Source organism: Propithecus coquereli, unplaced genomic scaffold (assembly GCF_000956105.1).
Source record: "Propithecus coquereli isolate 6110/MARCELLA unplaced genomic scaffold, Pcoq_1.0 Scaffold65, whole genome shotgun sequence".
NCBI lineage: Eukaryota > Metazoa > Chordata > Mammalia > Primates > Indriidae > Propithecus > Propithecus coquereli.
The window spans coordinates 6986387-7002607 of record NW_012152507.1 but is presented as its reverse complement, the minus strand read 5'-3'; the positions used below and the strand labels follow the sequence as shown (position 1 = coordinate 7002607).

Below are 16221 nucleotides of genomic sequence, written 5' to 3'. Positions count from 1 at the left end.
CGAAGTAGAGACCACTTAGGGAGATCAAGAGAAGACTAGAGGGCCAAGGATGGGGGCATTCATGCCAAGGGGTGGCAGGGTACAAAAACCAAGGAGAAAAACTGAAGCCAGTAGAGCCATAGGAGCCATGGAGCCAAAAACGTAAAAGAAGAGAGAGATACTGTGGTCAGTGCCCCTGGAGGTTACAATGGAGCCACCGCATATCTCAGAGGCCAGTGGGGGGCTAGAGAGTGCTGGGCTTCTGCTTAGCGACTGCCAACCAGGCTGAGCCTAGAACACCATGGCTCCTTCTGGTACCATGTTATTTTCCCAAGGGCCTCCTTATACCAGAGTTGGTTCTTCCACGGTCCCCTCATTTCAACAAGGCCTTTCCGCTTCTTCCAAAGACACCATCAATTGTTGGTAATGTGGCAGCACAGAGAACAGTGTGTCCTAAATCCTGTTCACAGCTTTACCACACATTATATTCCTTCCTTTTAATTTTGTTTTCAAAAGAGATATCTCCCAAACTCACCACCATTTCTATGGTAATTTTATCTATCAAAGGTGGCCTTTGTTTTAGACAGGTGGGCACGCCACAGGAAAAGTCCCCTTCAAGACCACAGGGCATCCCCTGGTCACTAAGGAAGGTGAAAGTACCAAAAACCCTTGAGGTGTCCACCGTGACAGTGGTGCTCATCCTCCAAGCCCAGGACAAGTAGGAAGCCTTCCTTAACTACACCACCCGCAGGAACCTTCCCGGGATCTGATTTTATAGTATTTTCATCTGTTCTATTTACCTCACTGGAGTTCTGATGTACACATGCATTTTGTATGTCTGATTTGACTGTTAACTCCTTGAGGGTAGAAATAGCTCTGACTGCCCTAGAACTGTGGCATAACTAATTAATTAATCTTTAAATGTATAACCCTAAAGAGAGACTTGGATACCAATAAACTATACCTGATCGTGGGTTCTTTCCTTTCCGTAAAACAACTTTTCTCTGCACATTGTAAAAGACAACTTCAGGATCCCTATCGTGGTGTAGTTTACTATCTCAAAGGCTAAAACAATCCAGAATTGGTATACAGCTAATGCGCTTAGAAGGGACGGAAAGAGGAAGGGCAAGGGCCTTTATTTCCTGGGAGAAATAACAGCTATAATGGTAAAGGAAGATTAATGTGCCATGGATGTGGTTTGTCCAAATCTCATGTTGAAATCTGATCCCCAGGGTGGTGGTGTGAGAGGTGGGGCCCAGTGGGAGGTGTCTGAGTCATGGGGTGGCCCTCTCATGAATGGTTTGAGCGAGTTCTTGCTCTTGTGAGGCTAGATTAGTTCTCGAGGGAATGGATCAGCATCCATGAGGGTGGGATGTTATAAAGTGGGACACGCCCCTTGCGTTTTGCTTCCTCATGAGCAGATGCTGGCCTGGTGCTTCTGGAACATCCCGGCCTGCAGAAGCAAGAGCTAAATCTACCACTTTTCTGTATAAATTTCTCAGTCTCAGATATTTTGTTATTGCAACACAAAATGGACTAAGACAGCGTGGTTATAGAGGACAGAGCTATGACTACATGTAGGGAGTTAAAGAGCTGTAGATTTTGATTCAACATAAGGAAAAAATCTCCTAACTACATTATTCAGGAGTATAGTATACCCAATAGTGAGCTGCTCTTCTCTGGAAGCGTTCAAGGAAAAAATAAATGACCTCCTATCAGAGACATAAAGCAAGGATTCCTAAGGGGTAGAAAGTTGGACTAGACTCATTCAAGAATTTTAAGTCTAAAGCTCTTTTATTTCTGACTGCAAATGCCTTCAGAGTGAGAACCACACCTTCTTCTTCGTATCCTCCATGTCCAGAACATCTTAAGCACCCTGTGACATTTGTTAAAGATGAAGGGAAAGTTGGACAGGCTGGTTTTGATAGAAAAACTTTTGGGGCCTGTTCAGACTCTGAGTATGGTGGAGGAAGGGAATATGAGGTCTGCCTTCACAACTCTCCTTCCCCCTTCCAGCCCAGGTGTCAGAGAGCTCTCCCTGCAATCACAGAGACGCACTCAATGTCCCAGAAACAGAACTACGCAAGCAAAGCAGAAAGCCCTACGTGACTGCCACTGGCACTGTTCGCAAAAAGCAAAGGAGCAGAGAAGGACCTGAGAAAATCCCAGCCATTCCTAGCTCCAGATACTGGCTTTTTTCTTGAATACCTTCACATGCACAGCTCAGGGACACATAGGACCAAAGAAAGGCCTGCAGTCTGAGCCACAGATTGCCCGATCAAAGCCACTGTTGTTTTACTCATAAAAGAGGGTCTTCACCAAAACAAGCCTGGGGTAACCATAAATGCTTGGCCCTTTCCCTAGAAATGTCCATCTATTCCCTGATGGCTTCTGAGGCCAACCCACTTGACAGCCCACAGTCTGGTCCTGGTGGAAACTCCATCCATTAATTAAGTTTCAGGGAAACTGAGAGGAAAAAGTAGCAAAATGAGTACCCAAAAGGAAAAACTAAAAAACAACAGCTCTTTCTGGGGGTCCTTGACCATCATTCCAACATTAACAGTGATAATCACTACCTTGCGCCTCTTTGGAAACAGGGTCTTCATATCTACACTGGGATTTGGCAGTCTCTGAATTTAATCGTTCTTTTCTGCTGTGTTCCTGGCACAGTATGTGTAGGCTAAGCTCTGCAATTAAAAATTCATCTATTTTTGGTTCTGCCGTTACAGTGCCATCTCTGCAAGGGCCAAAGCACTCTCAATGCTCTGAGGATCCCAGATGGGATGATGCTGTGGGCACACTGTGGTCACATCCTACATCATAGTACAGTAGGCTGACTCAAAGCAGGGGTCAAATCCACGCCAGGGGCACTGGCAGCTATCGTCTCTGAGAAGCAAGGTTGTCACCTCATCCAGCCACCCTCTCCCCAGTTCGAAGGTTCAAACAGCTGCTAAGAACACTGAGCAGAAAGGTCAGTGGTGAGGGAAGATCTGGGATCAGGATGATCCTGGGAACACAAGGCGTGAAATGTTATGCCACAAAGTTCACACGGTTCTTCTGCCTCTTGGTCCTAGTTCTTGAGGACAGCTATAGAACTAATGGTGAATATGGCAAGTATCCATCAAAGGTTGAGGTTTTAAATTGACAATTCTGGTTTGACATACATGACAGATCAATGAAATGTAGTATAGTAAGTCCTCACGTAATGTCATCGGTAGGTTCTTGGAAACTTCAACTTTAAATGAAATGACATACAGCAGGTCCTCTTTCAATGTCATTTTGTGATAACATCACTGAGAAAAAAATTGTTTCTTTATGAAGCATATTTTTTTCCCCATCAAAGTAATAACATTATAACATAACAACGGGTTTCCAAGAACCCACTGATGACATCAAGTGAAGACCTACTATATTTGCAGAACCATTTATAATATTCAAGGGACTGAAGGAGTTTGGGTTTCCAGAAGGAAAACAGTTTTTGATTTGTTTCCCTTTTCAGAAGCCATCAAAATCCTTTTGGCCACAAATTTTAAGAATCATCTTCTATGCAGGCAAATCAAGTCACTGGGGGATTAAGTCATTTGGTTTTTCAAAATGGAAATGTGCATCAAAATCAAGAAAGAGATGTATGTTACAGGTCAATACAAAGTATATATTGATAAAGAGGTCAATGAAGAATAACAAGAAGACCTCTCAATTTCTGCACTGTCCATGTAACTCTTTACAAGCATCCATAGGAAAACACCCAGCACCAAATCCTCAAGTGGGTCTGCACAGCTCCTGGACAAGTCTGTCCTAGAGCTTCGGTAGGGGTGAAGAAAGAAATGCTCCTTTCCCAAGAAGTGCTGAGTTGGCGCTTCCCGATTTTCAGACAATACCAAGAAAGAAGCTGCACCAGGAGGTGTCAGAGGCAAGCTTGGGCCTGTGCAGCGACTTACAGGCCCAAGCCCTGGAGACAACACGCCTGTTTCCCAACTTCTAAGGGTGCGAGGGGTGGGGTGGCAGTGGGGCTGCAACCTTCAGGCAGCCCCTGCTTGTTTCTGGCTCTCATTTTTCTCCTCCAATAAAGGCAGCCAGAACTCCCTAAGCCAAGTCTGGTCTTGACTCCAGGGAGCTCCCGACTCTTTTAGTGGAAGCTCCGCACAAACATGCTGGGACACATGTCTGTGAACATTTGTACCATTGAATCCACTGCTCCCTGCTTTTCACTGTCAGCCCTCTGGAGGTGAGAGGGGCCGACTGCTCTGAAACCTTGACCAGCAAGACCAGCTTTACCTATGAAATCAATACTAAATAGTGAACACCAAATGGGCCAGCCAGGAGCATTAGTTACCATGTGGAGCCACAGTGATAATGCCCTTATAGTCAGGTAGGGTTTATACTCCTACCTTTCCCCTTTTCAAAGACCTCTTAATGCAAGGACAGAGGTAGGCGCTTAGACTCCTGTAAGATCACTACTACCATGCATGCTTCCTTGCCCCCAGAAAGGAAACTTGAGTGCCCTGTGGCTCTCCTGCCCTAAAATATCCTATTACCTTTGTCCCCTCTCCTCTTCCAACCTACCTGCAGCACATCAGATGATGACTTGTGGGTCATCACGAAATCGCTGCCTGGCAACAGTTTAATCTTGCTGGGTGTTCTCCTATTTACTTTGGCTCTTAGTATAAATCCCTAAGAATGCGGCTGCCATACATTCTAACACTCGCACGATCACTACACAGGCTGGAATTACTCAGCACCCCCAACCCCCAGTCACAGGTGTATGGAAAGCACACAATCACTTGTACTCTTGACCCTCTAGCGTGAGGGAACGCTGCTTTTTGCAGAGACCAGCTAATGAAACAAACACAGAAACACACCTGTCTGAGAGTCTCAGATTTAAAGGAAAAATTGATGGCTGTCAATTCATTCCTCTGTGTTAACTCTCGGGGTTCCCTCTTCCACACCTGTTCACTTGCGGGAATCCTACTTAGCCTCTGAGTCTCCGATCTCTGCTGTCCCTAACTGTGACTCCTTCACACTCCACTGCAGGTGCCAGCTTATGTGACTCTCTCCCCTTCAGGAAAGTAAGCTTCTCCAAGGCAGGCACTGGGTCATATCTATTTTTGTCTCCCTAAAGCCTTGCACAGTGCCTGGCATAAAAAGGGGCCTAGTTAAATGCTGGCAACTAAGTGAGCAAATCAACCCCACATGACCAGGTAAAGAATTCTGTTCCTTCCAGAGGACCTTCTCCCACCCATTACCCCGGGAAGTCACACACCTTGTGGAGCTTGTCGGCATTGTCGTAGTAACCCTGAAGTTCCTGGTGAAGCACCCGGTTCTCCTCTGTTAGTATCTCCACCATTTGCTGGGCTCGCTCCACAATCGCAAAAGCATCTGGCCCAAGCTGCTGGCTGGGGGAGGCGGCCGGCGGGGGCTGCGGGGCGGCCAGGGTCATCGGCAGTGGGAGCGGCAAGGAGACGGAGTGCAGCGGCCCGCTGACGGAGGAGGTCTGGGAGGACACCGGGCTGTGCTGCTGCACCGTCGCCGGGAACGGAAGTTGGCATGGGCGGCTGCAGGGCAACAGAAGACCAGCAGTCAGATCCAGGGGAAGTGGTGGGCACAGGAAGGAAGCCCCACCAATACTGGCACCGCCGATGGCTTCGTGGCCAGAGGTCACCAATGCACTTCCCAGAGCGCAGTGTTCACTGTGCTCCCCTCTGATTCAGCACCGTTCTGGCTACTGGGGAAACAGGAACAAGACAGACCCGGCTCCTGCTCTGAGAAGCTTACATTCTAGGGGAGAGGAACAGGCAAGCCCTCCAACAATAAACAGACAAAGCCAAGCATCAGAAAGTAATGAGCACTCTCCAAAGAATAAAGTGGAGTGATGCAAAGGGGAATGACTGATGGCTACTTCCTGCCGAGAGGTCAGGGAAGGAGTCTCTGAGAGGCAGAGGTTTGAGCTGACCTCTGCATGGCAGACGAGAAGGAAGTGGTTTGGACAGAGGAGGTGAAGAAGTGGGGGAAAGGGGTTTTCCAGGGAGGCGAGGCAGCTAGCACACAGGGCCCACAGCAGAAATTAGCACTGGCCTGGGCAAGTGGAAGGAAGCGAGCTGGTATAAGGTACAGCCAGCACACAGCAGTGCAGGACGAGACTGGAGCCATGGGCAAGCGCCTCTGTGAGCCACGGCCAGACTTCCCCTTAAAGTGTACACAGAGGCCAGGGGAGGAGCTGCCTCTGCTCTTGGGGTATGCAGAGAATGCAGTGCATGGTGGCAGGAAGGGATGGTGGCAGGAGGGGACACGTGGAGCCCAGCCAGGAGGCCCAGGTGTGGCCCAGGTGAGAACTGACCACAGGGCAGAAGCAGAAGAGAAACACTCCGGGATTTGGGATTTGTTTTGCATATATCATGTATGGTGAGACAGGGAGCTAGGAAAATAAAAATTACTCCTAGATTTTGGGCTCTACACAAATGGTTAGGGGTACCATTTAATGAAATGGGAAGTCTTGGGGAGGATCTGACTTGTGTTTTGTTTTGTGGGGGTCAGGGAGGTCTGGAGATCACAGGTCTAATTTTAGCCATATTGAAGAGAACACATAGAAGTGTCCCTTGATGGCTCGAATTCCTGGTATTAACTCCTGTTTCTGAAACCATGAATTTCCATCCCCAGTCCCCACTCCTAACAATTCACTCCTTGCTATTCTGCTAACCTGTGTCCTGAGAATCATTGTGTTTTCTGTCATCCTAAGCCAAGGGCTCCTAAAAACAACATTTACAGGTATAAAGAGCAGACATAGCCTTGGTGTTAGTTCTCCAACCACAGCTACCTCTCTTCCGCACAGACTTGGGAAACTAGTTTTCCCGACAGCCTCCTCATCTAGGACCTGGAGGTTAGGCGCTAAAAATCAGCACCAACCCTAAATTCTCCACATTCTGTACCCAAGGGCTGAGCCCTCGGGAGAGCCAGCCACTTCTAATCAGTCCCGGTTACATGTGTCACCTTTCAGAACCTGTGGCTACCCATGGCCAGAGCTCTCAGAGGTAGCCCTGTTTTTCCAAGTAGGTCACCTAGCCTTATATTTTTCTTTTAAGCATATTTGCTGAAATGTTTTTGGAGCCTGTCCGCCTCTATATCTCTCATTTTGTAAGCATTCGTCATAGCCAGAATTCCTCTGAATGACAACTCCTAGCAGCTAAATGTCAAACTCTAAAAGAAAATTTGAAGGGTCATCTCAGCCCTTCCTACATGGATATGCACCCCTTCATAAAGACCCCAGAATAAGCCAGCAGATCCTAAAAGAGCAACTAAGCTCAGGCCTTGCTTGGTAACTAACATCAAAGCACTCCACTTGGGCTCAGGAGCTACTTCCCACCTGGATTTCCTATGCCTTCAATCTAGCAGCCCCTTCCCTTTTATGTTAAAGTAACAGGGACCTAAGTTCCCCAGGCAAGGTGAAGAACCATGGAGCTCAATGCAATTGTTTATTCTGTGAGTGAGTTTCATGTTCCATCCTCCAATTTCAGAAGGGAACACTTTCTGGGGGGAGTATATAAACCATTGCTCCTCCTTTTCTCCATACACCTTCTGCATAACTCCCTGGCCATCTCTTTGTACACAGAACATTTCTGCATTTTGATGAATGTGGGCCCCTTCCGCATCGAAGTGTGTGAATATATGTGTTGACCTGTGTGTACAAGGCAGTCCAACTCCACCACAAGGTGAGATTCACAATGCCCAGCTTCCACCCCAGGTCAAAGGTCCACCCCAAACACCACAGATCTGTCACTAAATTAGTGCTTCCTGCAGGCTGGCTAAATCCTGCAATACATTTTTCAATGAAGAAGGTTACCTTGGCAAGAGCCAAATACAACAAATTACACCAGTGCCTTTGAATCAAAGGAAGAAACCCACTCCCACCTCCTGAGCATTCCCTTCACACTTCACCCAGTGCCAGGGAGAAACGCAGCTGTCTCCTAGGGGTGGAGGTGGGCACAGATGAGTCTGCAACTTCCTCCTTTTAACATTTATTTAACTCTGGGATTTGTAAGTCACTTATGGTCAATGACGGGCTTATCATCTTAGTCATCTTTTATGTTATGTTACAAGGAAAACGAAGAGGAGGCAAAAATCAGGTGATAGTGCTTTCCTGATGCCAGCCTAAGTCATCAATGTCAGTGGCTACTTACCTGAGTGAGGATGCAGGAAAAGTGTGTTTAAGGGACAGAAAAGAATGGGCTTTTTCAAAATGGGAAGTCTTCTGTCACACAGGGAGCACTGGCCTCACAAACAACTCCCTTCCACAGCCATGCTAATAGACACCACATTACGATGGATGATGCGCAGGAAGGAGAGCAAACTTCTACTCCTTGGCCCCACCACTCAGCCAGCTGGGGCTGCTGGGCTCAAAGGTCTGTACAAGCAGATCTGTGCTTAGTGTGAATGAGGGGCAAAGAATGTCAGGAGAGAACAGGACAATTTCATACAAAATCATACCAGTGCTATGCAACAGCCTATCCTCAGCTTGCAAAGATAATGTATTGATGGGCCACCATTAGGATAAATACTTCCTAGTAATAGGGACACAAAGGAAAGTGAAAAAGAGGAGATGGGAGACAACAGTTATTGAGAAACTTCTCTTGAAGAGAATTCCATGCTATAACTGTCTATTTGTCAGCCTATTTCCTCTATTAGGTTGTAAAATCAGAGCGCAAGTAAGCACCCTGTGTCTCAGTTTCCTGGGATCAAATGCCACTTATGTAGTTGTTAAAAGATTTAAGGAGTTTGTATAAAGTCTGATACATAGTAAGCACTGGACAAATGTTAGCTGTTATCACCATTAATATAATTATTACCATCATATCCTACAGCCCCTAATATAGAGCCGAGTATTGTGCATTCATGAGAAGCCCAGTAAGTTTTTTCTGATATGGTTAACATTTATTGAGCACTTTTTACATTCCAGCCACTGTGGCATCTGCTGCTATGTGCACCATCTCGTCTTGACTTTTATAAAACAGATATCATTATCAGTCCATTTAAACAAGGAAAACAAGGCACAGAATGGCAACTTGCAAAATATAGGCACAGATAAAACAAAGACAACAGGACCACAGAAGAGATTCAAGCCTGGACTGTTCATTTCCAGAGTCCCTGGAGCTCACTACTTCCCCACACTGGCGAGAGCAAGGAGGGGAGGCAGCCAGCCTTTGGTCCCGAGCTTCTGGGTTTCTAACACTTTCCTGTGGCTCAGCCTGAGCCGCCATCATATCCACTATCCACACCCAAACACAAAAGCACCAGAACTTTCTGTTGGTTCAAGCAGCCTCAGGGTAAGCAGGAGGGCTAGACACCTACTTCTGAGCTGTTTTTCTTCCACTATAACTTACACTCGACATAATCCTTTCACAGTGAATGTCTTGTCTACAGAGAGCCCTCAACTAACATTTACTGAGGGGCTATGATCTCTGCCAGGCACTTTCATCACCTTGCTGAATCCTCACAAAAAACAGAGGCAGGCTCCATGATCCCTACTTTCATGGGAGAATATAGGTTCTGGAGGTCAAACAACAGGTCCTACTTCTTTCTCAAGGAACCAAATGAGCCTCGGAACACACAGGAAGTGGCCTTTTTCCATCTGCCATCGAGCTGACCAGTTATTTAAATATATTTGAGCAGAGCTGAAGGAGCCTCTTCTCCCCAAGGTCACAGTTATGTATGGAAAACAGAAATCATAGGATGTAAATAGCCATATTGAGGAGATAAAATAGCCTGGTAGGCTGGCCCTCCACTGTGAATAATCGGGACCCTGCTGTGCAGAGCCCAGCTCCTAGAATTGGCACCCATTTCTTTCCTCTCAACTTAAAACTCCACCTGAATCACTCTCCTGACAACCTACCACCACTGGCTTTATATTACTTGTTCTCCTGAATTTTTATTTAAATATAATATTATAATACTTAATGTTTCATACATGTGTCTTTTCTCCCTAATTCTCCCTAATCAATAGCATGCAAGTTTTCCAAGGATAGAAAATTGTGATTTATACTGAGCTGGCACCCAATAAATTTTTACCCATTGATTTAGTACCTAAGCTCAAGAGTAAGGTAGACCATGTTTGCTTGATGAATGTTCCAAGAATGGATAAACCTTCAACATTGTATTAAGGAATAGATCTCTGGCATTTAGATTTGTTCTGGATATACAGATAGACTCTCAAATCATGAAGCTGCCAATATAATAACGTAGCTCCATGCCACTGCCCTTCATCTCGAGTATCTGGGGTCCCAGAGCACAGCTCTAACTGGAGTAATGATGTTACTTGGATAGGAGAAACGAGGTCATTAGTGATACCTAATCAACAGTCCATTTGCTCCTCCATACACAAGCTTTCGTAAATAAACTTACTTTCAGTTTTTACGTCATGCCTGTAAATAAATGTTCCTTGAATAAATAGCACTTTTTATCCACTGTGTCATTTAATTCCCACAGCTTGGGCATTCACTGCTCTCATTCCATATATAGTATTACCCTATTTTATAAATATGCAAATAAGGCTCTAAGGACATACGTGACAAACCACAGATCTCACAGTCTGTACAAAGCAAAAAATGGGCCTTAAGCCCACCATACTCCTACCTCACCAGGGTGCCTGCCCATGTTCCTTAACATGGGGGTCTCTTTTTTTTTGCCTTAGGGTTGAATACCAGCTCTGCTTCTTTAGCCATGTAACCATGGACAAGTTTTTAACCTCTTCTTCACCTTTAAATGGTGATAATAATAGTCCCTACCTCACAGAGCTGTTGTGAGCATTAAATGAGAAGATATGCTTACTGTCTGTCTTTAGGAAAGCACTTAATAACTGTTGGCCTCTGTTATCACCATACACTGCTAATGGGCATTAGAAGAAAGGCAAGAAGTACCATCCCTGGGTCTCCCCTTCTTCTTCAAAACTATGTGGTAAGAATCGCAGTTCCCGCTCCCAAAGCCTCAGGAGGAATCACGGCACACTCCAGCACGTAATGCAATGCAGACTCCCAGCGCAGTTTCAGGGTGACATCAGTACACTCTCTCTGGGATGCACTTTCTCATTCCTTCTAGTCCTGCACTGTCCAAAACAGTAGCCACTAGGCACATGTGGCTATTGGGCACCTGAAACGTGCCTAGTCCAAATTGAGATATAAGACAGCAGAATCTGAAGACTTAGTACAATAAATGTAAAATAGCTCAGTAATAGTTTTTATATTGATTACCTGTTGAGATGATAATGTTTTGGATATAATGGGTTAACTAAAATATGTTTTTAAAATGGGTTAACTGAAATAGACTTTAATATTAATTTCATCTGTTTCTTTTAACTTTTTAAAATGTGGTGTCTAAAAAATTTTAAATGAGGCATGTGGCTCATACTGCATTTCTATTGGACAGTGCTGCTTTAGACCACAGCACATGTACAAAGGGCCTTGTTTTGGAAAGCCAATTCCAGAATTCAGTGAGCAGTGGAGCAATTCATGCGAGCAGACTAGCTGTTCCCATTCTGTTGTTCCCAGGTCCTTCATGGTGATCAGTAAGCTATATTCAATATATGAAGTTTTATGTTTATCTATAATTAGGCCATCAGGCTAATATTGAATAAAAATCTCTTGTTTGAAAAAATTTTGCAAAACATGATGGGAAAAGAAAAATCAATGGGCAAATAGATGAAGGACGTGGTCAAGTAATTCACAAAAAAGGAAATGAAAGGGGCTAAATACACGTTTTCCAGTGCAAACTTATTAACAGAGAAATAAAAATCAAAACAATTTTTTTATCTATATTAACAATTTGGTTCCACAAGCTTTTATTGAGCCCCTAGGGGAAGATTTTCTTTTTTAATTTCTCAAGCTATGATACATGTTAGGATTTCATTTGTGTAAAAAACAACACATAGAACAAAGACTGGAAATAACTTTTACGCAAGCGAAGGCTGACTGTTTGCCAGTGATGGTACTAGGGATGTTTTTTCTATACTTCATGCTTTTCTGTTCTTTATACATTTTATACGTGAACATGCACGGCTATTTAAAAAATTCATTATCTAAGTAATACATATACATTATAGAAAAATAGAAAACATACATTTTAAAAGTAAGTATTGTTATTTTAATAATCAGAAAAAAGTAAAATAAAATTTTAAGTGAGATGAAATAATAAAGGGCTTCTTGGCTGTGAAAAGGTTCAAATTTGAATACTTCTCACTCATAAAAATGCCTCATATTTATGCCACCCTGAAACTTTGCAACTTACAGTATTTTCTCATAATTTTCTGATCCTCGAAGCAATATAGTGAACAACAGAGTGTTTAACAATGGGAAGGCAATTTCTATTTTCCTTCTTTTTTGGGGTGGAGTAGAGTGGGTGTTACCTATATTTCTAAATTTTGTACAATGAACATGTTTTATTTACATAAGGAAAAAAATCAGTTTTTGGAAAAATCAGCTATAACAGGTTGCAGATAAGGAAACTTAGGCGCTGAGAACGTATGCAATTTGCTATAAGACGGAACAGCCAGAACTCAAACCCCCTGGAATCTTCTTTTCCCAAACCCATGGAACTCCCCATCTGGACCCCTTTGGTCATGCAGGTAGCATAAGTCTCATAAATGTTCAAATTAAGATTCAACTCTTAGGCAAACTAAGATCAAAATAATTGCTATGCAGGGTTGATATAGATAATCCTCCTGTTTAGAGAAGTCACTCATTTAATGCACTACAGCTGGAATTGTGTTGTTTCCTGAGAAAGTAACCTGAACTTGACCCTAGCTTCTTGAAATTCCCATGCTGCAGAGATGTTTCTCGGGACATACAGGGCATTTTACTTGGCTCAACCAGCCATAAATCAGGCTAAAAACTGTAGAAACTCCTGAGTTCCAATGCTGGTATTTAAAACACAAGTTTAGCTGGTGGCATTTAAATAAAGCTCTGTGGCCTCATTTTTGTTAAGTGCAATGCATATAGTTTATAATCCAACAGCCTGGGTTTGGCTTACCTTTCGGTTCCACAAAGCAATTCATTTTCACAACGGTATAAACTGCAAATCATAATTCTCCATTCTGGAAACATACACTTACTCCCCAAATGTTCCTCCCTCCTCCAGCCATTTCCAAGTCAAAGAAAGATGGGACCACCACCCTTCTTTCTTGTAATATGGCACATTTCAAACACAGAGCCCACCAGGATTAAGACCTGTTATTTGGCACATTTCTTCACGTTTGTTCATGTTTTAAACTGCACTCTAGATGCACCGCAGGGCTAACGTGGGTTCCTTTAGGGCACATGTTATCTTTAATTTGCCACAGGTATTCTCAGGCAATCCCTCCTCCCTGCACTGTCAGTTAGCAAGTTCCCAGTCAGTATCTTTGACTCTATCCTAAATGAAACAAAATCAGGTGGTTTTATGGGAGAAAATGCATAGTGCATTTTTTAAGGAAACAGGCTCCCTCAATTTCAATTTTGGGAACAGGCTCCCTCAATTAATGCAGGACACTGCAAGTCCCCTACCCTGACAAGAAGGAAGGTTGTGCCGATGACTGGCCGGTGACAAAAGGTGAGAAGGCTGCTCTTGGAGAGAAATCCACAGCTCCCTGACATCAACTTATAAGACATTTTTATCAGCCTAAGACAGAAGGGCTGGGCCAAACACTACCATTTCATGCTTTTACAAAGTATAAAAGTGTATCTATACACCAAAAATCAAATTAATGTGAATATATTCATACATAAACAAGATATTAACAAACGGTTACCACTCTTCTCTCTGCTTTCAGGGAGCTAGGAAATCAAACCCCTGTGCTGAACAGACAAGATCGAACCAAGACAAAGGGCCAAAAAGCGAATGTGCAGGCTCAGAGACTCATCGACACGAGTCATTCTTAGTCTTTTCCCAAGATGATACTGCCCAAAACATGCAAATTGGCCTGAAATTCGTTATTTATCATCTTCCGTAACAAAACGTTCTGCTGAAAATGGCTGAAAGAAGACACACACCTTTCACCCAGTCCTCACCTCCAAATGAAAGCAAAACAGAAGACAAACTGAAGCCCACACCCCAGAGCTGTCAGCAAGGTTGTTTGTTCTACAGTCTTCCAGGATATCCAGAGAAAAAGGTGCATGCAGAGGGCTTTTCTCCTAGAGTCTGGAATATTTAGTCACAATTCTGGTCCTTGTGAAGAAAACAGAGGTGAGCAGAGCACAGCCTAGACATCGCATGTGATATATTCTATAAATCTGATTAGAAATTCATCAAATAAAAATTTAAATCTGTGCCTCCACTGCGATGTACAGTGGCCAAGTGTTTACACTCATGGGAGGCGACAGCATCCAGCAGAGATCCAGGTTTGCACCCTGGGTGTTGCACTTCCAAGCCGCTGACCAAGTTACTTTAACCTCTCTCTCTAAGCCTAGGTTTTTATCGTACATAAAAATGGGGATATTCATAGTACCTACCCCTTAGAATTGTTGTAAAGATTAAGGAAGATAACTCACACTAAGTGCCCGGCCCACAGCAAGCACTTGGTGAAGGTTCAGTCCCGCTACTACCACCACTACACCCCCACTACTCCCCGGTCACCTGCTAAGGGTGGAACATAGTTCTGGAAAATGGAAAATCAGAGCAAGTGTTAGGGAAAGCAGGTTAGTTTATGCATTAAAATACATCAATTATTTGAACAAAAGACATGAAGAGCCAATTTTCAAGATCAAATAAATCTAACCTGTAAAATGTGCCCCCACCAAAACTAAGCTAGCTAGTAACTGCAAATTAAAACAAAAAGTTAACACTGTTTGCCTATTGAATTAACAAAGTTTTTGTAATTATAGTGACCAGTGTTGGTCAAAGTGCACTAAAACAGGCACTGTAATATTTTTACAAAGCTATCTGGTATCAGAAGCCATTAAATGTTCACCATAATTTATCCCATAATTTCATTCCTAAATAATGATTCATAAAGAAGTCAGTCAAAATATGGAAAATTTGATATGCATGATGGTGTTCATCACATTATTTATAGAGAAACCAGTATAATTCATATACTTTCTGAAGTATTATACAGCAATAAAAAGGTTGTTATAAAAATAATGAAGGGGTGTGGAAAAGAGTTTGTGATTCAATGTTATCTAAAAAAAGCTAAAATGCTAAACTAAGTATAATTTATGATTATAATGAGAAAAAATTAATTTGTACAGGAAAAGTTTTCGTAGTTATATTAGGAAAGTAGGATACAGTGAGTAAATTTTTTAGCATCTCTAATTTTCCAATTTTTGAAATGTGGACAGTTTTCTTTGGAAAACAAATATACATCTTGACTAATTTACTCCAGGCTGCTTTGCTAAAAATCAGATCATCCACCAGTATTCATTCATGCGTTTATTTCCATTAGTAGTGCAGATTGCCTAAGCAAAGTCACTATTTCTGGAAGTGCTCTGTTGCCTCAAAGTGAGGCAGAATTAATACCCAAATGTTTGCTTTTGGGGGCTGGGGGAATTCTCCATGGTAACAACCTGTCTAATTCCATCTTGTCCTTATTCCTTTCCATTTCCACTTTCGAGTTGAGGAGAAAGTAAAATGGAGCAAGAGGAAAACCAGAGCCTTCATCCCTGGCCAGCGCATATTCCCTGCAGACCCCTACCCACACCAGCCATAGCCCTCCATGACATGGGCCAAGGTGGTGCAAGGAAACCAGGCCTTGGCTAGGGCCTCTCCAAGGGCGTTCCCATGAAAGGAGCCTGAATGGCTTTATAATCACCTACTAGACATCTCCATCTTTAGCACATTAGAGCAGGTGAGAGAATTTGTAAGCTACGGTGAGTCAGGAATGATGGCAAGAAATCCCAATTCTTCAAAAAAAAAAAAAAAAACAAATTCCAATTCTTATTCCTCTCATAGGTTCTATCACTTGTCTCTTCGGACCTTTCTGTCTCCAGGCAAAAAGGAGTGAAGTCTCAATAGTATAATGGATTGGATCAAATCATTGAACATTCATCCCCTACTAAGCCCATGTGTGCAGCACCAGCCAGGGAGACAGACTCTGTGATCTCAGTCACAGGTCTCTCCTTCTAGCCCAGGACTCTATGCAATGGTCTGTACCCAGCAGCCTGCAGCTTCCTAAGCCGTCACTATCAATGAGAAACAGATAAGCCTTTAAGCACAAGGGAATGTTAGTGACATTAAAAGGAGCCCTGCTTGTCTCTTGGGTGACAGGTAAGTTGAACATCACATACTGCT

General features: G+C 43.5%; 1 protein-coding gene across 2 annotated transcripts in view; it reads right to left on the bottom strand.

Moving 5' to 3' along the window:
* The window catches only part of AMOTL1 (angiomotin like 1), a 93872-nt gene that overhangs the window by 43676 nt on the left and 33975 nt on the right, over positions 1–16221 (bottom strand). For both annotated transcript variants that reach the window (XM_012660076.1, XM_012660078.1), the window contains exon 4: positions 5240–5531. In XM_012660076.1, coding sequence (XP_012515530.1) covers positions 5240–5531 — 292 coding nt within the window. The remainder of the gene's footprint in view (positions 1–5239; positions 5532–16221) is intronic.